Raw genomic sequence first — 26,493 nt, 5'->3', positions numbered from 1 at the left:
AAAGAGAAAATGGCACATAAAATACTTAACACAGTGACTGTCATTTAACCTAACCGCTGAGGTATTACAATTTTATTTATTTATTTCTAGTCATTATATTCAATTATTTTTCAGATATTTTATTTTTGCTAGAACTTTGCTTCCCACATATTTTATTCATTCTTAACCATTTTTATAGTCTGTGTTTGACACAGGCCCACAATTGCTTATCCAAAATCATTTGAATCAGGTATACTTTGGGATTTGTAAATGTTCATATTTGAAGAAGACAACAGAGCAAATACACAAATACACATATTATGAAACACCACAGCAGGGTATAGCTAAACACACTGTAATCAAACAGTAATATTTTTGTAGCAAAGCATGACTAATTACAATAAATAGGCTGTTTCCTTGTCCGTTCTATAATTCTTAATGGTGCATTTTAAGAATATCTTGTGTCTAGGTTGTGTGAATACTCTCTAGAGGAGTTTTTAATGCCCTAGCCCTGATTGGTCATTAAATGAAGATCAATCTTTGATAGATTTGTCAGTTTTCAGGGTTCCTAGAAAATGTTAGAAGTAAAATTCAAACTGTAAGACCACCAGGGTACAAGTCTAGCATCATGAATTTCCACAGATAATTTTCTTGTTACCCAAAGACCAAATGAATTTCCAGGGATAATTTTTTTGTTACCCGAAGACTAAATATGTAAATAGGCTTTTTCTTTTTTCTTCTGTTTGATTTTTTATGTGTGTGTTTGTGTTTGTGTTTCCTAGTGTATCCTTTCGCTAGAGCAGAGCTTCTAAAGGCCCAGCTGTGGGTGGGTATGTGTGAGAGTAGGTCTCACTTTTTGCCTTTTCTGGGCCCAGGCCTCACTTTCCGACCTGTAGGGCCAATAATACCCAATCCCCTCAGTTACTGATACTGATGAACCCCACGGAAGCCACACCTGCAGCTTTCAAACTTACCTCTCTTTCCATTCCTTCTCAGTTTCTGATAAGTGAAGATTTTCCTCCATTCTGTCAAGGCCAGCTGGGCATTAAATAATGCATCCAGTTTTATCTAGCATGTCATGGTGTTACAACAGGAGGGCTGTCATGTTATCTTAGTCCATGTATTGTCAGACCAAAACTCTTGGTTTCATTTTCCTTTTAAATTAGTAATCTAGGTTAGGCATGGTGGCTCATGCTTGTAGTCCCAGCGCTTTGGGAGACCAAGGCAGGCAGATCATCTGAGGTCAGGAGTTCGAGACCAGCCTAACCAACATGGTAAAATCCCATCTCTACTAAAAATACAAAAATTAGCTGGGTGTGGTGGCAGGTGCCTGTAATCCCAGCTACTCCGGAGGCTGAGGCAGGAGAGTCGCTTGAGCCCAGGAGGCAGAGGTTGCAGTGAGCTGAGATCACACCACTGAACTCCAGCCTAAGTGACAGAGCAAGACTCCATCTCAATAAATAAACAAATAAATAATCTATTAAATACTTGGCAAATGTCTATTAGGCAAATGCCTATTAGATGACTCAGTTAACCAGACATACCATTTCCCAAACTTGGGGCAGTGGGGAGGTGGGGGATAACATTTGATATGAAAGCATATAGTAATTTTTGAATGGCTATCTTTCTTTTGTGAATAAGTCTTTGTAAGGCTACTCTGAAAAATGAGAACTCCAATTTGATGCCATCTACTTAGTAACAAATTACCTTTTAGACATTGAATATAACTGTTTAATTGAAATTACTTGAATGTTCACTATTCTTAAGAATAGTGAAATGAATTTCTTGTGTAAGATGGTTACTCAGCCATCATCATTACAGGCTGCAATGCAAACACCTTCTAGGTGGTATTGTTCCAGGATACTCCTAACTTGGGTCCATGTTGTTCTCTTCTTTGGTGAACCCCAATTTTAACATTTTTTTAAATTACAGTTCATTGCTGATCCTTAGCACAATGTCTGGAACAGAATAAGCACTTGTTAAAATATTTGGTGATTGACTAATATTTACAGTTAATACTAACTGCCATTTGATGAAAGCTTTTTGCACTAGTCACTCTGCCAGGCCATCAGCTTGAGAAGAGCTATAGAAAAACTCTCTCCATCAGGACATGAGTTCTATTATCTTTTTCAACCCTCAAGTCAAGGTATTTGTGATAGATACACTGTTTTGTTTTCCTTTGCTTGTCACAAATGAGGTAATTTGATATCTGAATTTCTAATAGGCCCCTTTCAAGTGCGTTAACAAGATAGTTGGCAAATGGGGACTTTTCTACCTAAGGTTCTGTAATAAATAATGTGGTATATCTTCCTGGTGAACCAATTACTACATTAAAACCTACGATAATAATGGATTTTTCATCAATCAAAAATGTGATTTGTAAAGTGAAAATCAATCTAGTTTGACTACTGATGCCTCACAGCAATAGAGAAAGTTTCATCTAACAATTGTAATAAAACTACATGATTTATCAGTTGAGTACGACTAGCAATTCAGGTAGCAATCAGTCTTGTCCAGCCATTTTCTGGCATTATAACCTTGGGAAATTGACCTTCATTTTTCTACCACAAAAGGATAAGCTAGTTTACTAAGCAATATGTTCCTAAGCAGAAAGACAGACAGCGTTCATCCCTTGCAGACACCTGAACTGACTAATGGATGTGACTTGTGTTTGGCCCCCCAGCAGGTTTGAGACTGCAGATTTGGAAAGACCACTTCCCTCCTCCTTCAGGTGGCACCTTGTTTAAAGGTGAGTTACTGAACATTTGGTGGTGGTGGCTGTAAAATAACTAGAATATATCAGCTAGAACTTTTTTGGTTGCAAGTGACAAAAACAGTTCAAACCAATAAAAGTAAAAAGCAGACAAATATATTGGCTTATACACCCAAACCACGGGGGATGGGAGGGAAGGTTGCCTTCAAGAATTGAGCTTGGAACCTGAAGTGTTGTCTGGGTCTTCACATTAGCCTTGCAACTTGTTTCCGTTTCTCTCAGTGTCTTTGTCTCATTCTCTCCTGGGAACACAGCTACTGACATCCAGAGAATCACATCCCAACAGCTTTACCACCAGAGAAAAGGGGGCCTTTCCTGCCAGTGTTCCCCAGAAAAACAGTAAAATTTGAGAAGGCTTCAGAATGGCTTACCTTGGGCCATGTGCCCACCTCTCAACCAATCACTTGATTGACCAATCACTAGCCTGACTTTTCTGCTCACTCTTATGGTCAAAAGAAAGGGCCACCTTCTCTAATAAAGGGAAAGTGGAGAGTAGACAACCACAAGAGGCACAATATACATTTACCTAATTATATATATATATAATGGTGTGCATGTGTGTGTGTGTATACCATTTTACATCATTTACACACCATTTTACACACCATTTTAATGTGTAACATAGTATGTTGTATATATTCTATGTATGTTTGTATTTAAGCAGCTGGAACTTGATCTGTGAACATGTGTGCATGTGTATGTTGCATGCATGCATACATGTATGTATTTTCCATATATTTGTACATACTGATTCATAACTATGAATGGACATATATATTGCATGTATGTATTACTCCTATGTCTACATAGGAGTGTGGTCTTTCCATAATCCCACTCACATTCCTAGATAATTACCCAATGAATGCCTTTTCTATCTTCTTCTGTACTCCAGAGTAAGTTAGTTCCAGCCAGATTGACCTATGTATTCCCTGTACATGTGCCTGATTTCCTTCTCTGGAAGTCAGAGGATCACAGAGGCCTGGGCACTACTTCAGGGTCCTCTTGGAAATGGTGAGTTGTGTCCATGTCAGGGGTACACAGAGAGAAGCATTGTTAGAAGTGACCCCCTACATAGTATGCAGGGCAGTAGGACCAAGGTAAGAGCACTCCAAGGCTAGGTAACCAGCCAAACAAAAAGAAGAGCCATATGATTAGGACTAAAGGTATTGAATCCAGAGAAAGGTATGAAATGGATCCACCAAGTGTAAGGCAATGATGATTACCAGCATAGACATTAGGGTTTTACTGTAGCTTTCCATGTAGTGTCCTCGGCCTACTGGAAGTTGTAGGGGCTGAAGGAAAATGCACAATACATATTCTGAACCTTTGCTTTTTCACCCAACTCTACTTTCTCTTCTTCCTCTGTCGCATCCAAATCCTTCTCCAAAGCACATGTCTCACCTCTCCCACAAAAGCTTCCTGAAATCATTCCAACCCACAGTGGCATCTGTCCTTCTCATTTGGCACTCAATCATAGATTGTCTTGAGACATGGTCATTGATTAAGAGTTGCTATTTCATCACCAGGCTGAGAAACATAGTCATCTCTTCTCCACTCAAAAAATACATCCTTTCATACTTGGGAAAAATGATAAGTTATCCTTAAAATGACAAATCCAGTATGGACATGTCAAATTCATTTGGGAGTAAGAGCATGGCACAGATATGGTGGTAGGGGTGGGGCTGTCAGAACAAAGGATGAAATCAATGAGGAAGGTGGTAAAAAGTCACAGCGTTTTGATTTATTATATGTTAATTTAGCTGTTTCCTTTTCTATAACAATTTAATAGTCAAATTTTATTTTGCTTTACGATTACATAAATGGGAATGTTCGGATTTTAATTAACAATTAAACTGATCAGTTTAAAACTTTTGGAACATACATTTGCATATAATTGCTCTCAATATACTTATGTAAAACCCAAAGCCTCTATTACCAAATATAGAAAACCTATTCATGTCAGCTTTAGTTACATGTGTACATTTATTTAAATGTGTGGAGTGTGTGCTTTTATCGCCAAGAAAGTCAGCTCTCTTCCTTAATTGTTACTATAACCATAATTTGGGAAATTCTATTGCAACATCAATATGTTATGCACATCTTTAATTAGGCTAGTGTGGCCTGTCTGTCACAGCAACTGATCCTAAATATTCCTATTTAGTCTACTCGAGGTTTTAAAACGCTCTCATTTTTTAAAGAGGCATACTTCAGCCTCATTAAATTGTCGAGTAAGTCAGTATGCAGCCCTGCACTTGCTTCCTGTGTTCTGGAAATCTTGTACCTCTCCACTTGGCACATTTCAGGAATCCAGGGAAAGGGCACTCTTCCCCAAATACCAGAAATCCTCTGTAGCCCCAGCATCTTAAGGGGAAGATCCTATCAGATCTGAGGAAGACATCTGTCACCCTCACTGATTACCAGAAAGATCTGGCCTTGGCATCCTACTGATCACCCAAACTGGATCCTTTCATTTAGCAGTAACTGCAAATAAACTGCAGGTTGCTTGCTCTGAGCAACATCTTCATACTAGGTCACACAATAAAAAAGACAACACAATGACTGAGTCCATGATAGGCAACTACAAACAGAACCTAGCCTGAAGTTCATTTTCTCCTTTTTCCCAAAAATCTGCCATGATCTCAACAAGAGAAAGCAAGATTACCTTGAACCAAGCCCTGGACTACCTTAATCCTTTATACTTTCTCTGTCTGCTACAATTAATAATTTAAAATAAATAGTATTTGTGTCAAGGAGAAAATAGGGTTTTAGGATATTGTCAAGCATGAATATGTTTCTAATTTTTTCTGGAAAAACACATGGGTGACATATGCTTTTTACCATATCCAAAGTCAGTTGATAATACAGTAATTCTGCCATAATGCTATAGGTGGAATCTTCATACTGTCATTTTTAAAATGGAGGACTGTATTATAGACACAGTAATGATACAGCAGGGAGGTGAAGGCAGGGTCTGTTGCAAAATCTAAATCACTCTGATCCAAGCTTTGGTTTGACATCGTGGTTGCTATCAGCTTAAACATGTGTCGATGAGGAATTTGGGGCTCTGTGACCAGCGAAGACTTTCAGAATTTCAGCACTCACCCAGTTAGTTGGCACTCAGTTTTCTTTCCTGCTTCTCAAGACTTCCCCTCCCCCATAGAAAAGAACCTTAGTTTGCACTGGTTGAGAAAGTGAAGGGAAGACTGGGTAAAGAGTTAAAGCCAATCACCAACTCTGTTATATTTAGATCATCATTATTACAGTGGGAGGAATATTTTGATCTTTCTATTTAACTCCTTTATAATAGTCATCACAGTTTTCACTTGTTCCTTTTTATGGGTCTATATCAGGGAAAAAAATAAACAACTTGACATATAAGCAAAACCATATCTCTCCTGTGTTCCTTTCACTTTTAATTTTTGTATTTCCCCTGGGAACAGATTTAAAAAAAAAAAAAACAGATTAATTGATAAAATGAAGCAGAGCTTAAACTGGGTATAATTTACTATATGTGGGACCTTCAGGACAGGCTGTCATAGCTTCACAAACCACCTATATTTTCAGTTGTGCCAATCCAAAGGGACCAGAGTCATCTATTCTTAAAAGATAACTAAAGAATCAGATTTTGCTCCTAAGCAACCCTACAATCCACAGTGTCCACTAGATGTTTGACCTAATTCTGCTGCCTCCCACTCCACTTTTCTTTAGACAGTAGTGAAGAGATGTTCTTTCTTGTAATCATTTTAGCTCATAAAATCTATGTCTAGTTACAGCAAATTCTGGCCAAGCTGGAACATTAGGCAATAAAACCATCATCAACAGCCATAGTGTTTGCAGATGCTCTAGGTCTGGAAATCACTGCTGGCATGCCTACATATTTAAAAAAAAAATACTAAGAAGTTTAGTAATTTCCAGAAGGCATATGCATTTAAGGGGAAAGAAACTTCTGAGAAAACTTTAAGGCCCAAGATCTTGAAATAAGTAGATCAGCTTGGTGATCACCTGACTCGGTTCAGCTAAACCTATTGACTTTCTCAGGATTAGAATAGAATGAATAGGGACACAGTGTGTGATAATCTCTGAAGCATGGTTTTGTGGTCACTATTTAAGCTATTTGCCCTAGAACATTGAACTCACCACCTATCTTTTCAGCTATATTACTTTGGCTCTTGAACGCTTTATCAAACTTTGTCTCTTATTTAATGGAACATTTCTGCAACAGATTGCACCTGAGGACATTATGGTGAGAACAAATGCACAATCATTTGGGAGTAAGAGCATGGCACAGACAATGTGGTAGGGGTGGGACTGTCAGAACAAAGGATGAAATCAATGAGAAGAGTGGTAAAAAGTCACCAAATTTTTATTTCTTCCCAATTTAGCCTAGAACTACTTGAATTTAGGAGAAAAATCTGTCATTCTCTTTGAGCGTTCTAATGTTTTCAACTTTCATACAAAATTTTCTGCCCCAGCAGCTACATTCGTGTTGCAATATGGGGTCTATCATGCATAGATCAGAACTAGAGAAATAAGTTGCCTATGTGTCTGTTAGTCTTTATATAAAATCAAATTGCTTATTTCAAATATTCCTAGTTTGCTTTAGATAGCTTAATACCCCATTGCTTCTTTTTAGTTATTTCCTGCTGCTGAATTAGGTGAATTGCCTTGTATGATTTCTTACCTATGGTAAATGGTAAATAAACATCCTTCCTGGGATCAGAACATATTTTTAATTTTTTAATAAAATAGACATACAAGTCCAAAAAGTATAAATTTATACTTAATAAATGGACTGTAAACATCTGTGTAACCTTCGACAGGATCAAGAAATAGTATATCGCTAAATCCCCAGAAACCCATTCTGATCACAAACTGCCCGCTCCTCTCAGAGGTAACCGCTAGACCCCCTTTCATGATAATAATTTCCTTGTTTTTTTTTTCCTTTTTTTAGTTTACCGCTGTGTATGTCCCTAAGCAACATAATTTAGTTTCGTCTCTTCTTGTGACCCATAAATGGAATCACATTGTGTACTTTGCTTTACCTTCCATGTGGTCACATATATCTGCAGTTTCTTCATCGTCATTGCTGTATGGTATTCCAGTGTATACGGCACGACTTTAACTCACTCTTCTACTTATCAATATTTAAGTATATTCTAGGTTCTGGCTACTAGGAAAAATGCTGCTACATGTTCTGTCCATGCCTTCCAGCGCACAAGTTCATGAGCACCTCTAGTGTGGATATCCACAGCTAGAAATGCTTGGGCATGCAGTATGTAAATCTTCAACTTTGCTCAATACAACAGTGGAGATGTTTTTTTCCAAAGTGGGTATTACAATTTTTACTCCCACTACACGTATACAATAGTATCTGTTGTTCCACATCCTCACCAACACTTGGTATTGTCAGACTTCTTAATTTTTTGCCAATCTGGCATTTTGTGTGTATTAGTATCTCCTTGTGATTTTTAAATTTCTTTCTCACTGTGGTTTTAATTTGTAAAACCATGATTACTAATGAGATTGAGAACCCCTACATGTGTTTATTCCCCCAAGTACAGGATCTTCAAAATATACATATAAATTCTGGTACTCTGGACTTTGATAATTTGATGTTATTCATACTGAACACTTCATGCCATACTGGAACACACAGAAAAAGCAAAAGAGATTCATTCATTGAATAGCAATTTGAAACTGGGAACCTCATATACTTTGACCTATTTTATCCTCAAAATAATTTTGCTGGCTGATGTTGCTATCCTTATTTTGCAAATAAGGAAATTGAGGCTCTGAGGTTAAGGAAGTTACTCAAAAGTAAATATACTGCTTAAGTTCGTTAAATGTTAGAACTGACTCTCAAACTAGGCCTGTATCCTTCCAAAGCCCAAATTCTTTCCAGTAACTATGTTTTCTCCTAAGAAATAACCTTTGCAAGAGCAAAATAATATTCAATATTCTTTTTAAAATCACTGCATTAAAAACTACATCAAAATAATTTCAAAGATAGTCCAGTTAATAGAACTAATTAAATAACTGCATCTATAGGTCAGTTTTTCCTTTCACACTCCAAAATCAAATTCATTAATATTTAAACAAATGAAAGAGTCTTTGATATTTGACGGGATTTCCCATATGAGAATACTTCGTGAGACATTTTAGTCACATGTTTCATTTTCAGCCTGTGACAGGCATTTGTGAATTGATTAACATCATACAGTAGGTTATAGAACATTAAATGACAGCCAGAAATAAAAGTAACAAAAGACAAGAGTGAGACAAACTCTCCTCAAAGAGATACATTTTTATATAGGTAATCAATTTATTAGGACACTTAAAAATTCAAGCAATAGACACTTTAAAAAATTAATTTAAAACCAATTAAAGGATAAACATCAAAGATCCTAAGAATGTATGTGTTATTAATGGTGCTTTTTTCAACTATAAAATTCTAATAAAAGTCTGTAAATCCTGCAGATACAGAAACAATTTTCAAAGAATCAAATTAACCAGAAGCAATGACTCAGATATGAGATTGCCTACAAAAGGGGGTAGACCAAGCTTAGCATCCTCCCAGAATGCTAAGAATAACTCTCAGGAGAGGAGTAGCATTCTGTGCATGACTCTACCCTCTACTGTCTTTACAAAGTGACCTTTCCATGGGATCTGATCCAAGACTCTCTCTGGTGATGTAGACACACTGGTAGCTTGTATCTTTGTTACTAACAATTTCAAACAGGCTTGGACTTTGTGTCTATGAATATTAAACTCACATTCATCCAACTCCATAGAAAGGAATAGTGAAAACAATTTTATTAAGCACTTCTATACATGTCACATATTTCGTGAGGTTCAATTTTCATTTTACTTTATGAAACAAATGCTCGCTTGCAAAAGTGCTAGCATAGTGTGCACTTTCTAGTTGTCAATATACCTCCATCCTCTCCTGTACTACCAATTGGCTACAAAGATTTAAAGTTTCAGTGATTATAGGATTTACACAATTTTAACCCCTTTAAATTTGAAAACTCTTTAAATCCCATTATCTCTGCAGCCACTGCAAATTTTAAAATCAGCTTGGCCTTTTCTAGGTCCAGGTCTAAGGATTTCAGAGTTTTAAGGAGTATAAATGCATTTTTGAAGTTCTATACAGAGCTCTCCCCAACCGGTTGACCTACAGGAAATCAAGCCAGCCAGTTCTCCAGCTGGTAACTGCTGATCAGAGTTTCTAAATGGAGAGATATGTACGTTATGCCACAAACCACCAGGAAAACAAGTAATTGCTTCCTTGCCTCCATATGAAACCAGTGAATCAGAAGATTTAATGTAGGAGGGGTGGCAGATTTAGACATTTGTCAGTAAATGTCTAAGAATAATAAAACAGAAGATGTTGTAAGGGACCCAAGCAAGCTCTCCGGGGCAGAGAGAGTAAGTTCAGTGAGTTGGAAGCCCTCTGGTTCCTAAAGAAAAGCCGTTACCATGGATACTCTCCACTGCTAGGTAACCCTCTGAGATCTTACCTCTTGTGTCTTCACATTTATGTATCCATAGTGAGTTCGAAGGGGCCGCCTGTATGTGTAGGAGAATGGTATCCACTTTGTACCAGGTTGTCCAAAGCAGTTTAGTAGCAAAGGGAAATTCACTTCATTTACAAGACGCACGACCAGCAGGAAAAGGAACGCTGCTATGAAGCTCACAGCAATCACAGACTTTCTCTACAAAACATTAAAAAAAAAAAAAAAAAGAAGAATGAATGACTTTCAACCAAAGGCAGTCACAGAAGGAGGTTCCTTTATTCCTCTCTTTTTCTTTCATAGGGGTTGAATGATTCTGTCATTCAACACATTTTACCTGGAAATGGAAAATAATTATTTGGTGACCAAATTGTCCTAGTGTGCTGGGCTGCTGAGAGAAAGTGGAGCTGCTTTCTTGAACTCTTCCATTGCATCTCCACCCTTCCTTATCTCACTATATTCCTTGTAAACTCCTATTCAGTTTGCAAAACCCAAATCAGACATTTCCAACTACAGGAAACCTTTTCTAGTTGCTCAATCCCCTCCTCACCACCATGCTTTGACCCCCAACCTATCCACTTTAATAGAGGTAAAGTCCCATCACTGCCATACTTTAAAGACATTTCTATTGTACTTTTTCACTGTGTAATTATTTATGTGATTTTCCTACATAGATTTGTGAGTTCTTAGAGAACTGGAATGTACTGTGTCTTCTTGATCTCTGAATCCCAGGCTCTTAATATGGTACCTTACATACTACAGGCATTCAAAGAACATTTGAGTGAAACAAATGAATGAATAAATAAATGAATGAATGGATGTTCATATTCTTGTGGACACAGTATCATTATCACTCATTCTTCTGTTTCTGTATCTAGCACCCTCTATGAGTAGGAAACTCTGCCTGTGCTATAGGATGTGCAAAAGTAAGATTCAAAAAACTAACAAGAGAGGGAAAAAATTATGCCAAGCAGCAGAACATTCCTCTACACGTGCTGCCATGGAAAAAAAGTGGGAACAACTGCCTCTGATTGACATGGGAGAAAGCAAAGATGTCTTTGAAATTGAGCTTGATAAAATGCATGTGTTTTAATTGACAGACACGTGTGAACAGAGCTTTCCAGATAGAGGAAACAGCACAGAGACGAGAATACATAGAGTTACTCATAGGCATACAGTAGTTTGTCCTACTGGAGCACAAAGAAGGAGTAAAAGCTAGAAACACAAATGATAACTTCATGCTGAATTGCCTCAGATATCAAGCTAATACATCTATACTGAGTTTGCTAGGTGATGGAAAGCCAAAATAAATTTTTTTTTGTTTGCTTATTTGTTTTGTTAAAGGGGATAGTTGGCCACATAAATGTCTTCCTCTGAGAAGTGTCTGTTCATATCCTTCACCCACTTTTTGATGAGGCTATTTGGTTTTTTTCTTGCAAATTTGTTTAAGTTCTTTGTAGATTCTGGATATTAGCACTTCATCGATGGATAAATTGCAAAAACTTTCTCCCATTCTGTAGGTTGCCTGTTCACTCTGATAATAGTTTCCTTTTCTGTGCAGAAGCTCCTTAGTTTAATTAGATCTCATTTGTCTATTTTGGCTTTTGTTGCCATTGCTTTTGGTGTTTTAGTCATGAAGTCTTTGCCCATGCCTATGTCCTGAATAGTATCGCCTAGTTTTCTTCTAGGGTGTTTATGCTTTTAGGACTTACGTTTAAGTCTTTAATCCATGTTGAGTTAATTTTTGTATAAGGTGTAAGTAAGGAACGGGTCCAGTTTCAGTCTTCTGCATATGGGTAGCCAGTTTTCCCAACATCATTTGTTAAATAGGGAATCCTTTCCCCGTTGCTTGTTTTTTGTCAGGTTTGTCAAAGATCAGATGGTTGTAGATGTGTGGCATTATTTCTGAGGCCTCTGTTCTGTTCCATTGGTCTATATCTCTGTTTTGGCCGAAGCCAACAAACGTATGAAAAAAAGCTCATCATTACTGGTCACTAGAGAAGTACAAATCAAAACAACAATGAGATACCATCTCACACCAGTCAGAATGGCGATCATTAAAAAGTCATGAAACAACAGATGCTAGAGAGGACATGGAGAAATAGGAATGCTTTTACACTCTTGGTGGGAGTGTAAATTAGTTCAACCATTGTGGAAGACAGTGTGGCGGTTCCTCAAGAATCTACAACCAGAAATATCATTTGACCTAGCAATCCCATTACTGGGTATACAACCAAGGGATTATAAATCATTCTACTATAAAGACACATGCACACGTATGTTTTTTGCAGCACCATTCACAATAGCGAAGATTTGGAACCAACCCAAATGCCCATTAATGATAGACTGGATAAAAAAAAAAAAAGTGGCACATATACAACATGGAATACTATGCAGCCATAAAAAAGGAAGATGATAGACTGCATAAAAAAAAGTGGCACATATACAACATGGAATACTATGCAGCCATAAAAAAGGAAGATTTCATGTCCTTTGCAGGGACATGGATGAAGCTGGAAAGCATCATTCTCAGCAAACTAACACAGGAATGGAAAATCAAACACATGTTCTCACTCATAAATGGGAGTTGAACACTGAGAATACATGGACACAGGAAGGGGAACACCACACACCAGGGCCTGTTGGGGGTTGGAGGGCTAGGGGAGGTATAGCATTAGGATAAATATCTAATGTAAGTGACGAGTTGATGGGTGCAGCAAACCACTATGGCATGTGTATACCTATGTAACAAACCTACACGTTCTGTACATGTATCCCAGAACTGAAAATATAATTTTAAAAAAAGAAAGAAAAGGAGAAAGTTATGAATTATAATCAAACATCAGTGTCTAAGATATTTTGGAGCAGGGAGAGACTATAGGTAGGTAGTGACTAGTTAGGAGGCTATCCCAGTTGCCCAGGAAAGACATAATGAAAGATGGAAACTAGGGCAGAAGCAGAAGAAGTAACAAGGTGGATAAAGATGTGAGAAACTTGATTTAGGTGGGAGAAACAGAACTTGGGCTACTGACAGGACAGAAGTGGCTGATGGAAAATTCAGAGATGCCTGAGATTTTGGGTCCATGTGACTGCAATATTATGGGTCATATCAAGAGAAACCAGAGTTGTCAGAGCAGGAACTGATTTAAGATAGTAAAAAGATAAGCCCTTGGCTTTGTAGTTTTCAATGACTGTCAAGAAGTCAGGTGGAAGGTCAAGTCAAGAGTAAGAAGGAGCACAGCTGAAGCCATGAAGTGCAGGGTAAAGACACAATAAAATATTCTTTCATATAGTTGGGCTAGGCCCCCTGATTCTTCTTCAAACTTAAGGAAATAACTGTCTGACAAAGACCAAAATGTTTATTGCTTTTGCATTTTCAGCTTACCACTACCTGGTGGAATTAGTTCTTTTTGCTCTTCCCAGACTCTCCCAGGGAAGTCAAGAAACCTGAAGGCAGTTCCTGTATCCTCCCAGGGCCAGGGTCACAGCCTCTGTATGGGCAGTGGAATCAGCCCCCAGGAGTCAGCGATACCCAAAGGCAGTCTTGCTTCTTGCTCATCTCCCATAATTTGGAAAAGCCCCAGCCTTCTGTCTCACCAGCCTTATTTTCCAATCACCTGAAAGTCCCTTGAGCTCTGCCTCCTCAACACCCCTTATCTCATCACTAACTACCACAGCCTTACCTCATTTAATCTTCTAATCATGAAAAACTGTTTTAATTTGCTCCTCTGTGGAATCATTATGTCCACAACATTGCAATGTGTCAAGGTAACAGTTTAATGAAGTGATGGATCTTACAAGTTTAAAGGGACATAGACCAGAACAGATGGCTAAATAAAAGCAAAGAGGCCAGTCACCCATTAAGTAAACAGGTAAGAACCTTTTTCTGTTCAGTCGTCATTTGGTAGCTTGTTGCAAAATAGCAGCTTGCTTTGAAGGAGACCCAGATGGGATTTGTGCTTTGGTTTATTCAGAGCCCAGCACAGCTCTCTGGTTCTCTTGGTTGCTGCATTGCATTGCATGGCTGGGGGTTTGGGGACAAAGATGTGGACAGCCTTTATGAATCCACTGTTGTGTGCAGCAACACATACATAATGCATACATGAGAGAAAAATAAATCAACCATTTTGAGAGAAATTTCAAAACAGGATGAAATAGCAGTTGTAAAAGTCTGCTCTCTGGCAATCCATGTCTGCCTCTCATGTTCTATCAAAGGGAACCAAGTAATGAGCACAGAGAGGGTGAAGAGAGCAACCAGAGAGCAGAAGCCAGACACCGACTCCTCTGTGTACCACTGGGAGTGGTATTCTGCGGTGGACAGAGGTTCCTTCTGCAGCTCAGGACCCCAGCTCAATTTCTGTTACATTGCCTGGGTTTGATTCTTTGCCCTTCTTCTTGTATAGCATGAAAGTGTTCTCATAGTGCTAGTATGAAACCACTCTGAAATTCCACTAGAAAAGGCATACCTTCAAGTACACTGTGTGCTCCAGATGACAAGTACAACAGAATACAATGCACACTTGCCTTCTTCTAGTAGTCACTTCCACCAGATCGTGACCTCAAGCTTCAGCAACTACAATGAAAACCATGGATGAGACAGAAGCCTACACATCGCTGAATGCAATGAGAATGTGTGTGTGTGGTAGGGATGTGGGAAGTGGGGAAGTGAACAAAGTACTAATATGCATGATATCCATGCATGTATCACATGTATATCATGCAATACGTACTAAAGAATTTACATACTCAAGCCACAATTGTTCATTGAGTCCATACTCTGTGTAGACTTGGCTACGTGCTGAAAAAACCAAAATAAAACCATAAAAGACACACCATGCTTCCAAAGAGTCACAACTTAGTGCAGCTGGCCAGTAAATAGAACAATATAATACCAGGCACCAAATGATGCTAATGGGGGATGCACAGGGTGCTATGGGAGGCCAGAAGAAGGGTAGGTATAGGAGGAACAGTTCAGGGAATGTTTGTCTGGGGTGGTGATATTCCAACAGAGTCCTGAGGACTGCAGGGGCCTCACCAAGAGAAGACGTGCAGGGCATTCCAGGGAGAGGGATTAACAGTTTGAAAGGCCATTAATTTGGTCAGGAACCTACAAGTCATTTGGTCAGAAGAATACATAGACTCTAAGTGGTAGGAGATGATGCTAGACAGAGTTAAAATAATGAAACAAAAGATAATAAGCCAAATAAATGAAGTTGGATGCAATCACCTGTCCTATCTACCCTACATTGGGATAATGAAAGGATAAATGTATATAAAAGTGCAATGTTTTGTAATTCTAAAATATTCTCCACTTTCCAAACAAGTAAAAATGTATCAATCACTTCATTTTATCTGAATTACCATTTAACACCCCGCAATGCCTTGTTTCAAGTTGTTTGACTTATTCCATCAATAAATGTATTCCATCTATGGCTTGTTCTAGTAACTGTTTTGAGTCCATCAACACTTTGCAAATTAGAAGACTCTACCTGTTTACACATGTGTTCTACATCTAATGATTTATTTATGGAAGTGATTGCTGCTGCCTATATTGAAGTAGTCAGAACATCTTTTAGATTCAACAACCACCAATTAGATTAAACAACACTAAGTACATGTCAGTTTATAATGTATAACACTCGGCTCAACAAATTTTACATACTGCAAAAAAATGGCATATGTGCAATATAAACAGTCATTCCCCTAAGATCAGAAGCATAAATATTAAGTAATACAATGGGTGGAAAATGCAGAACACAGTTCCAGGCACATAATGAACACACGAGAAACAAGCTATTATGATGTAACTACTGATTGTCACAGCCTCAGTGAACATTAGCCAGTGTTGAGCACTGGTCAGACCATATGAAATGCATAAGAACTAGAGATTTTTTTTTCTTAAATATTCCAAGCAGCTGCAAACCCTTGAACTGTTCAGCATAACTTATCCATACAAGTTCTGAGAAAATGTCACTGTGCCCAAATAGATCTGATGAATTGCTTTAGGGGAAGCTTTCTCCTTCTTTGTTCTTCATTTTGGGCAAGTCTGAAGGGGCCTTTAACAGCTGAGACATTTAGAATTTAATCCCCTCTGTGCTGCAAAAATATGCATCAAAAATGTGGCATTCTAGTTGCTTGCTCTTTAGAGTGGGAATATCATTTATCAGACTTCATAACAGAAATACCTATTCCAAAATAAAATCCATAGAGAATCCATTATTTTGGGAGAGAACACAAGTGCAAAGATCTGGAACTAGCAAATTTGCAATCTACATTAATATGTATATGTTTTTATTTTTTCTACTGTAGAAGTAGTCTTTAACCACAAAATAAAATCTTTAACTTTTAATCCAGTCTATCGCCAGATTTTTTTGTTTTCTTTTTCCTAAATTATAACCAATGGTGTAAAGTTGGTTTTTTTTATTTAAATAATATTGTTTAATGACCAAGTAGTCACTAGTGTGAAAAGGCAAATGCTTTTGTTCACATGCTGTCATTTATTCAATAATAAATATTAAAGGCAATGTCAACTGTATTATGTGTATCAGTGCTCAGTCACTTCACACATTGATGAGTCCCTACCCATTGCTTCTTTGTGATTTTATCAAATGCTAATTCTTCTCCCATATAAAAAGTTGTGTCATCAATATGTTATAGTTCTATTTTATGCCACTGACCAAGTTCTAAATCTAATTCTCTCTGAATGCAATAAAGCTTCTTCCCAATTGCACAAAGATGAAGTAGCAAAGCACAGAGTATACAAATAAAACCTTCATTCATTTTATTTAATCATTGAATCCAAAATCTGGGTGTATCCTTCTTGTTAAACTATAGTGAACTCTAGGAAAAACCCCAGATGTTAGGGGTATGGGTAAGTAAAGAAGGCCAGAGGCTCCCATGTTCTCATAATCAGAACTAACCCTTTGGATTAAATTTATACGTGTCTATCTGTCCAGCCACACTGAGAGACGTTGCTTTCTGGGCTCTTCATTCTATGTACTCAGTATCTGTCTTCAGCACTACCTTGTGAAAATCCTTGCTTTCTTTCTTCTCTATAAAGGGAGATACACTGAATCAATATGCTAAAGAGACTGAATGAGATAAACTTGTTTTTCATAATTTTACAAAATGAAACAAACTCAGTGAATATAGCCACGATTATATCTATGTTATGTTGTAGCAGTTTAAAAATCCAGTGAGGCCAGGAGAAACCTAAATCTACTCCCTGAATAAAATGAGAAAATGTGCAGGCATTTTAAAAACTCATTGAGTTTTTTTTTTTTTTTTACTATAATTTAAGAATAGGTGTTAGAAAGTTCAATGTAACCTCTTACCATGTCATCTGATACATTCATAATGCTCATGTTAACTTGAAATTCTCAATAATGTCTGCAGCCAAAAATAAAAATTTAAAAATTTAAAAAATAATTTAAAAACTCCTTTGGAAAAAAGTTCCTCAGGAAATGTTGGTACCTATAATTTTTCTCTAGGACCGGCTTTTTGCACAGAAGAATTTATTACAGTGATACCCATGAGAACTCTATTGCCTTGATTTTTGTTTGTTGGATTTGTAATTCTTACTGGACTATAACCATGTCTGAAGGTGACGTACTGATATGTGCTCTAAATTCTTAAAGTGGATTATCATGTTGAAGGCATCCTATTACTTTTACACTTTGTTTTAACTACCAATATTTTGTTGTTTAGTTGTGTCTTTGTTGAATAAAAGGGTCGCTGGATTGTGGAGCTGAAAGAGGAAGACATACCCATTCCATCAGGTTGGTTCTTACAAACTGCCTACAGTTAGAGTCTATACAATTGACTGACAAAGGGTACCTAGTGTTCTCTAGCAGAAGTGGAAAAATAATTGTTTTATTTTCCCTGAGTGCTAACCAAGTGTACCCTGTAGCTGTCTTTTTAATACTGAGAATAAAGCCAGAGTTGGGCAAAATGAATTACATTTGTCCACAAATTGCTGATTTCAAAGTAAATGTAATTATCATGCTTCACATCAGCCTCTTAATTTTCCACATGAGTTAGGTATTTTGTTTATTGACAAACTGCATTACAAAATCTACCTAAGGCTGGTACCAGTTTTTAAAATTTCTGAACCAGTTATATGAAAATGTTCCCATTGGTATGAATAACAATTAACAACCTAGTTAATTCACACACTAAAACATGGGCTCTAGACGCAGAAGATCAGAGTTCAAGTCATCTTTACCATTTTCTTGATCTATGACTTTGGGTAAGCCACTTCATCTCACTATGCTTCTATTTCTTTGTCTGGAAAATTGAAATTTTATAAAGAATTCTCTAACTGATAACACTCATTAAACTTTATCCTCTGTTAAGACTATGATGATTATTCATGTATTTACACTCTATCTGGACTATATTCTCCTAACTAAGGGAAAACATGCCAAACTGAAAGTAATAATTGCTGGTTTTTATACTGATAATTTAACATCTGCTAGTGATACCTGATGAGGTAGTCCATGCTTGCTCTTGATATTGTCTTTCCTGAAAGAGTCTTTACTACTTCTCAAACATTGGCCACACCACCTCCAGACTGAGCTTTCCAAAATCAAACCTGATCCTGTCTATCCTACATTTAGATCCCTTTGGACTCTACAGTGTAAGTACAGACCCTTGGTATGAGATACAATCATAATCACATCTCTTCTTGCCTCTCTAGTTCCACTCCTTCTGCTCTATTCAAAGCCTCCTCTTAACATATTTCTTTTACTGTATCACATATTCTTCATGAGGCTCCTGGATTCTGTCATGTTGTTCATTATCCCAAAGTGATCTCCTTTGAAATTCACATTACTACTCTTTTCTCAATGATATCAATTATTCTAGTATGTGCTATGTTGCCTAAGGCTGCCCTTCTTAAGACCAGATATGGACTTGACCCATCAGGACTTTCCATCATTTTATTACCCTTAAGTTACTTGTTTTTCCATCAAATTCTACTACTTCTGAGAAGAAGTGTTCTCCAGTCTACCTCTTGCCCTCACTCAGATCCCACCCCCTGTGCCCTCGGCATTCTGCTGAGGAAAGGGAGGTGCTAACTAACCAGGAACAATGAAGGTAATCAGAACAGGTGCTTTTGTTTAATTCTCAGCTACCTTATAGGATTCGTTGGTTGTATGTGGCTTCTGCGAACCTCTGCTTGTCGTTCTTTCACTCCAAATGAGACGAGTTTGTCTCTTAGAATCCATTCTTACCTCCAAGGTGTTCAGGACACAGAAGTAGAGCATAAGTGTAAATTCTGGTGGTCCTGGTGTCATTAGGCCAGAGCCTTCCCGACAATGATGAAAATGACTATGATGATAATGATATTAGCTGGAACCTCTTATTTTTCTATGAATCTACATGACCTTACATTAAATAGCATTTATCCTCACACCTCACATGCATCTCTCTGTAACAAGTGAATAAGAAGTGAAGTCTCCTCTCCCATCTCTCCCTTTCCTGTCCTCCATGCTTCAAGCTGGACTTCTCGACCTTCTCCAAAGTCCCTTTGCTATCCAGTTACTGTGACCTTTTTCATGCTGCACCTCCTGGCCCCCTTACTGTATTCTACCACCTCCATCTCCGCAAGTTCCAATATAACTCAGCTCAAAGAGTGTTTCCCCCATAAAGCCTTTATTCCTCCTTGGCTTCTAGTTCATAGATAAGGGTGGGGTGGGATGGGGTGGGTGGAGAAAGAAGACGGGGGAAAGAGGGAAGAAGGAGAGTGGAGGGAGAAAGGAAGGGAGGGAGGGAGAAAAAGTTTCCCCCTTAATTTTCTCTTTGAAAATTTATTGAGGACATGGAGAAAATCTGAGCAATATCTCTCATAACGCAGTATCAAGCAAAATGTCTTTAACTTAGAACATATTCAGTAAATATTTGTGGAGAAAATGAAAGAATGAAGGAGAGAAAGAAGGAAGGACAGAAGGATTAAATGCTTTTTTTTCTAAATATAAGTCCTAAATTATTTCAAAAGTTTCAGATTCAGATTATTATAAAAATGTTTTCCCATAAAAGAAAAAGGGCAATTTTTTTTTTCTTTTTTTTCTTAATTCATCTCACTTTAAGATTTCTGTGTAGATTTGAGGTGAATGTGGTGTGAAGAAGACGGAGAGGGTTAGGGTGTGAAATATAAAGAGAAGTGAGAAAAATTTAAACATTTGTTAAACTGGACTTTTTACTAGGAAATTGCTTTGAAGTTCCTGATAGAGCTTGTAAATCTGAATGGTGATAAACTAGTAAACCTGCTTGGAGCAACATTTTTTATATGGCACATAATGAAAAGGCTTACAAGAATCCATATTTTTTAGATAATCAACTCTTGTCTGAGATTGACAGCACTTAGAGCTAGAATCCCATATCATGGAATGAGAAATAGATAACAAAAGAGTATCCTATTCTTCTGATAAGGACATAGCCTATTATTTTAGTGGGCAACAGCTCACCATGTACTCAGCAAGTATCAGGCATTATGCCAAGTACTTCACAAAGCTAAAAGTGGATTCTCACTAGGGGTGTACCTGTAGACTCAGGTGGTCAAGTTACACTAATAAGACAAGAGAATAGGGTCTGGAGGCAGGGAACCTAAGGCCGTTTCACACTGACTTCCTAGGACTAAAATGAAAGAAAAACCCTAACTTTCCACAGCTAGGTAACAAAAGGACCAGAGACTACTCCCTTTGCAAAACCCCACCTTTTCTAGGTGGCAGATGGAAAATGGAAAGTATCTCTGATTGCTTTTTGCAACCAATCAGATGCTTGCATAGGAGTGTGACCTATGAAACTTCACTTCAGCCTTTGATTAATTGCTGTCGGCAACCAATCAGACTGATTGTGGGCCAAGTCTTCGTTTGCATAGAAGTGCAACTTTGTAACGTCACTTTAGCCTCTGTTGGTTGCAGAAAGCTTGCATAGGACTGTGACCTTTGTAACTCAGCCTCTGATTGGTTGCTTTCTGGAACCAGTCGGAGTGGTTGCAGACCACCACTTCATTTACATGAGGTGAACACCAAGTGGCCAGTGGGAAACCTCTAGGGGGTATTTAGACCTGAGAACCTTCTGCATCCAGGCCCTTGAGCCCCCTAACACTCTGGCCACTCCCACCCTGCAGAGTGTACTTTCATTTTCAGTAAGTCTCTGCCTTTGTTACTTCATTCTTTCCTTGCTTTGTTTGTGTGTTTTGTGCAATTCTTTGTTCAAAACGCCCAGAACCTGGACACCCTCCACCGGTAACACTAAGTGAGACAATATGTGCAACCCTGGGCACACAGTATATGTTTTCTTACCTAAAATTTGGGAAAATAAGTGTACCTATCTAATATAATTATTGAAGGTTTAAATGAGTTATCACATATAAAAAGCCCTTAGAGCACTGCCTGGCAATAGGAAAGTGCTAAGTAAATGTTAGCTTTTATTGTTACAGTGGTTCATCAGCTATACGAGACCATCAGTTGTTAGTCACACTGTTACTCTAAATAGAATAAGAAAGAAAAATAAGATGGGGAGTCTAATAAGAGACCTCTGCAAAAAGCTGAAACACCAAACAGCTATTCCCTTTTAGCACTAGAATACACCAGAAAGAAAGCTTCCATTCAGAAAGGCACAGCAAGAAGAGAAAGAGGAAAAATAATCTTCCCTGAGAACTTGAACCACAAGCAGATACTCATGCAGGTTTCTGATACAAGTTCATACTGACAGTGTGGGGGAAAAAAAAAAAACACCTCAGCAAATAATTTTAAATGGTCTCAGGTTGGTAGTGCCAGCAGGTGATCATGTGAAATAAGGCCAATCCTATGCGGACAAATTTAACTTTGTTGCAGGCTGATAGTGACTGCAAGGAAGTACTGAGTACAAGTATTCTTAGGTATGTGAAAATGTGGAAAAACATTTTAAAAATCAATGAACTATGGTGGTATCATTGTTGTCACTGTTGTGGTCACCACCACCACCACCACCATCATCATCCTTGGGAACAAAGAAACAGAAATGGTGCCTGGACTATTTTAAATGCATATCCCTCATCCCACACCCTTAAGGAGGCATAACCAGAAGTACATAAAGAAAGGATGATAAACAATCCTAGAGCTGCCCAAGACATCAGAATTTACCAATGCAAAATACCTTTTTGAGTTTTTTCTTCTTGTCAAGATTGCACCTGTGGAAAAAAACAACACTTCTTTTTTTGAACTTGGTTTACATTATGTTGCTCATGCAGGCATATCTCACCCTCTTCCCATACATAGATATCAATTGTGGTACCTCTTAGCATCTCTGTAAGGAATATACACTGTCCTCTTATAGGTCAAAGTTGAACCTTGGTAGAGTGACACATGCATATTAAACAGTCTTTCATTGAAATACAAGTAGAGTTTTGCTAGAGCACAGGTCTCATGGTGATAATAAATAGCATTTTGCCAAGAACACTTGAATTTCTAAGTAGGACAGTTTTCCTATCAATTCTGAACTTAATATTGCATTGACAGTCATTTGAATCACTAAAACAATATAAAGTATATTCATGTATTACATATAGTCTCCCTTGCCAGAACAGCAAAGGCAGAAACATCTCCACTATTAGGCAGGAACCTAGATGTAAAATGCACAAGGTCTGTTATCAAAGAGCCTTTGATTTTTCTTCTTTTTATCATCACCAGATTACTCTGTGCCATATTTCCAACAGTATTAGCAATCCCAATCTGGATGTCCCAGAAGCAACTCAAGTTCAATAGTCCAAATCCAAACTAATGATCTCTGCCTCTCTGATCCACTCTTCCTTACCTATACTGTTCCTCTGAGTTGCTGCCACTAAAGTTACTTTGGAACCCCAAGAATTAAAATCTTAGCTCTACTTAATAGCTGAATGACCTCAGACATCTTAATTTTCTTTTTCTCTGGTTCCTCATCTGTAAAACCAAAGGGTCATTATGAAAATGAAATACTTAGATAACACAGAAAAGGCCTAGCTTAGTGCTCATTACATAGCAGACAATCAATGATCGTCAATTTCCTTTCTTTCTCCACATATCAGGTTGTCTACATAAGCTACTCTTTCTTCATGCAATGTCTTCTTTCCTTTCCTTCCTCTTTCTCTCTCAGGAAAACTTCTACTTGTCCTTCAAGATCAAATTCAAATGTTGTCTCCTCTGTGAAACTGTCCTGCCCCTCCAAAAAGATTCAGAGGACTTTGTTCTGACTGAAGCACACTTCACATCCTGTAGCAATCATGTGATTACCAAGCACCCATCATCATTCAACCAAATTCAGCAAATACATGCCACATCATATCCCACCGCCTCCCCAGGCAGACATTACTAATCAATCATAGCACTATTTCCACCTGAATCAGGATGCAATTTCAGAATCCTCTCAACATAATGTTGCATGTGGTTGTGATACTAATCAGTTTACCACTTAGCACTAAACAGGCAGCAGCTTAAGGACAGAGGCTATATCTAGATAAGTCTACAAGCTGTCTGACCACAAGTCAGATTGTTAACCTCTCCAGGTCTCAGTTTCCTCATCTGTACATCCAATTTTTTTAGTGATCCCTGCTGGCTCCTGGGTTTAATGACTCTATGATGATAACCAAGGGATCTTGATTGTCTAGAGCTGGTATCACTAGAAAAGGGGTTTGCAGCACAGCTTTGCACATGGCTCCCACTCTGGCCCACATCCATTTCTTATCACAGAGTTAGGCATGCCTTTAGACACTTGAGAATTGGAGCCACTGTCTACATAATTGAAATAGAAATAGGGTGAGAATTTCTGATCTTTCAACTTGGCAGATAGCAACTGCCACTTACCAAAGCCTACCTGATTGCAGCTATTTTGCACCTGCTGAGAAAAAGTTTGCAGCAAAAGAGATTATTTCCTTTTTTAACCCTTGGCTGAGAACTCACGTCCATATTTTTTCACCCAGTTTTGCAGAATAGATCAGGTTCAGTCTCCCAATATGTAGATGGACACTGATAGGTTAATGCACATGGTCAAACACCTTCCACTAAGCCAAAGCATTCACAATGGGAATTTTAAATGTTCACTGAGCTAGTTTGTTGAAACCTAGTATTTTATCAGAAATGGTGCTACACAAAGCAAAGAGAGCCTGAGAATTTTTATGCTATGCATATTTCTTAAAATATAGGGCAAAATCCGTTTCATATCTTATATATGACTGCATAATGAAACTTTCTCTGGAGATTATTTGTTGATTCCATAAGCAAAATATTCAGATTTATTCAGTAAGCATTATTGTGAAAATATACATGAAGCTAGTCCCCAGGGAAGAATTACCAATACATAGTTGTGGAGAAACAGAGGCCATTTCTGCAAATTTTGAAAACAGATTCAATTGGTGGGAGGTAACTTTGTGCTAGATCTTAATATGTTAACTAAAACTTCTGCTCTGGTGCCCAAGACACTCAATGTATCCCAGCTTTGGGAAGAATTTCTCTTCTGCAGAATTGGGTCCCAATGACTGAAATTTTACAACCCCTGACAGGCTTTACCCTACCTTAAACTACACATATATATCCTGTTTTTAAAGTTGCAGTGACTTGCTAGATTGTGAGCTCTTGAAAACCAGAAGCTATATCTGTGTTGTTCACTAATGCTTCCCCACTGGCAAGAGCAGCCAAGCCAGAAGCCTTGTGCACACAAACTAGAAAATACACAAGAATCTGGGTATTTTGTAGACCCAATCAAGAGCTTCCCAGTTCATCTGTTTCAACTACAGATCTATTGCCCTAGTGCAGCAAGAAGAGAAAGGCCACCTCCACACCCTCATATCTCCTTCAGCACCTAACCACCAATTCACAAGATGATACTTCCAGAACACATAATTTATATTCACTTAAAAACAGCATTTGATGAATTTGCTAGGTAATTTTTCAAAACCTGAAGCTGGCCCTATATTCTTAGCATATTTTGACATTTTTATGCATTTTATTTTTAGGTAGTATTCTACAAATCAGGCTTTGCTCCTGATTTTCACAAAGCCTTTTCTTCCTGAGTAAAATAGGTGAGCAGTTCAGCAACACAGGGCAGCTTTTATCTGCAAAAAAATCTGCCTTTCAGTAGAGCAGACAGTACAAGCAAAACGGAGGCAAACACATGCAATATTTCCTATATATGGATTGTGATTCTTTTTTCCCATGGGATGTACAAGTGGCAAGATAGTTTATTCCCATGTGGTGCTGATAGTGGGTCCTGAATATTTCTGAATATATCACTTTTATTGCCTTTTATACTGAATTACTGTGAAAGAAAAAAATACTTTTGTGAAAATTCAAAATCAAAATATGTTAGGGACTTTCAGAATCCACCTCCAGGACATAAAGAAAAGCTTAAGAAAACAAATACTTCTGCTAAGGGATACCAGACACCACTCCCTCTGGGACAGGGCCCCTTCACAGAAAGGGAGACATTGCCAAATATTTATGCTGACATTCAGGGAAAAACTGCAGGTGTTCCATCCGGGTTTAGTAACTCTGAGCCCTGTGCCTGCTGCTTTAGAACTTACCATGTACATAATGGACAAAATTTGCCCGAGGGTGCTTTGGCCTATAACTGCATGCTGCTTCTGGGATTTGGTTTATGATACTTTCTAATGGTAGATTTCACTAGAAATCTCACCTCTCCTTTGTCCATCAATCATAAGGATTCTTGTTCAGTATATCATGTGTTGGTTTTTTGGGTAAGTTTTTAAGATAGATTTTCTCCTCTTTCTACACAATTAAGAATTCCACAAATTAAGATATGTTATTTGAATCTCTTTAATTGCCAGCTTGTCATTTCCTACTTAGGTGAGAGGGAGTTGTCTGTATGGCAAGATAAAGTCCAAGTGTCTTAACATGTTATAAAATCCCCTTCATAATCTGGCCTCTGACTATTCATCCAGCCTCATCTCTCGGCCTCCCAAACTTATACCCTATACTTTATCCATGGTTCTTGGCTTTTTGTGGTTCTTGATAAATTTCATACTTTTCAATTGCCAAATATATTAGTATAGTTTTTTTTTTTTCTGTACACAACTTAAGTTTTAGGGAAAAAAAAAGTCTGTCTTCAACCCTAAAAACTTTACTTCTCTGATACTTCTCCTAGCTATTCTTCTGTCTCTTCAGGAAGCTAGTCTCTTGATTCTTGAGGAACAGACAGATAGATAGAGAAGACAGTTTAGATACGTAGATAAAAAACAAATAGATACAGTAA

General features: G+C 37.9%; 1 protein-coding gene across 2 annotated transcripts in view; it reads right to left on the bottom strand.

The window, feature by feature from the left end:
- The window catches only part of ST6GALNAC3 (ST6 (alpha-N-acetyl-neuraminyl-2,3-beta-galactosyl-1,3)-N-acetylgalactosaminide alpha-2,6-sialyltransferase 3), a 572,885-nt gene that overhangs the window by 318,093 nt on the left and 228,299 nt on the right, over positions 1-26,493 (bottom strand). For both annotated transcript variants that reach the window (XM_011953150.1, XM_011953151.1), the window contains exon 2: positions 10,273-10,467. In XM_011953150.1, coding sequence (XP_011808540.1) covers positions 10,273-10,467 — 195 coding nt within the window. The remainder of the gene's footprint in view (positions 1-10,272; positions 10,468-26,493) is intronic.

This window comes from Colobus angolensis, unplaced genomic scaffold (genome assembly GCF_000951035.1).
Source record: "Colobus angolensis palliatus isolate OR3802 unplaced genomic scaffold, Cang.pa_1.0 Scaffold359, whole genome shotgun sequence".
Taxonomy (NCBI): domain Eukaryota; kingdom Metazoa; phylum Chordata; class Mammalia; order Primates; family Cercopithecidae; genus Colobus; species Colobus angolensis.
Note: the sequence above shows the minus strand (reverse complement) of the source record. Positions and strands in the feature narration are given on the sequence as shown.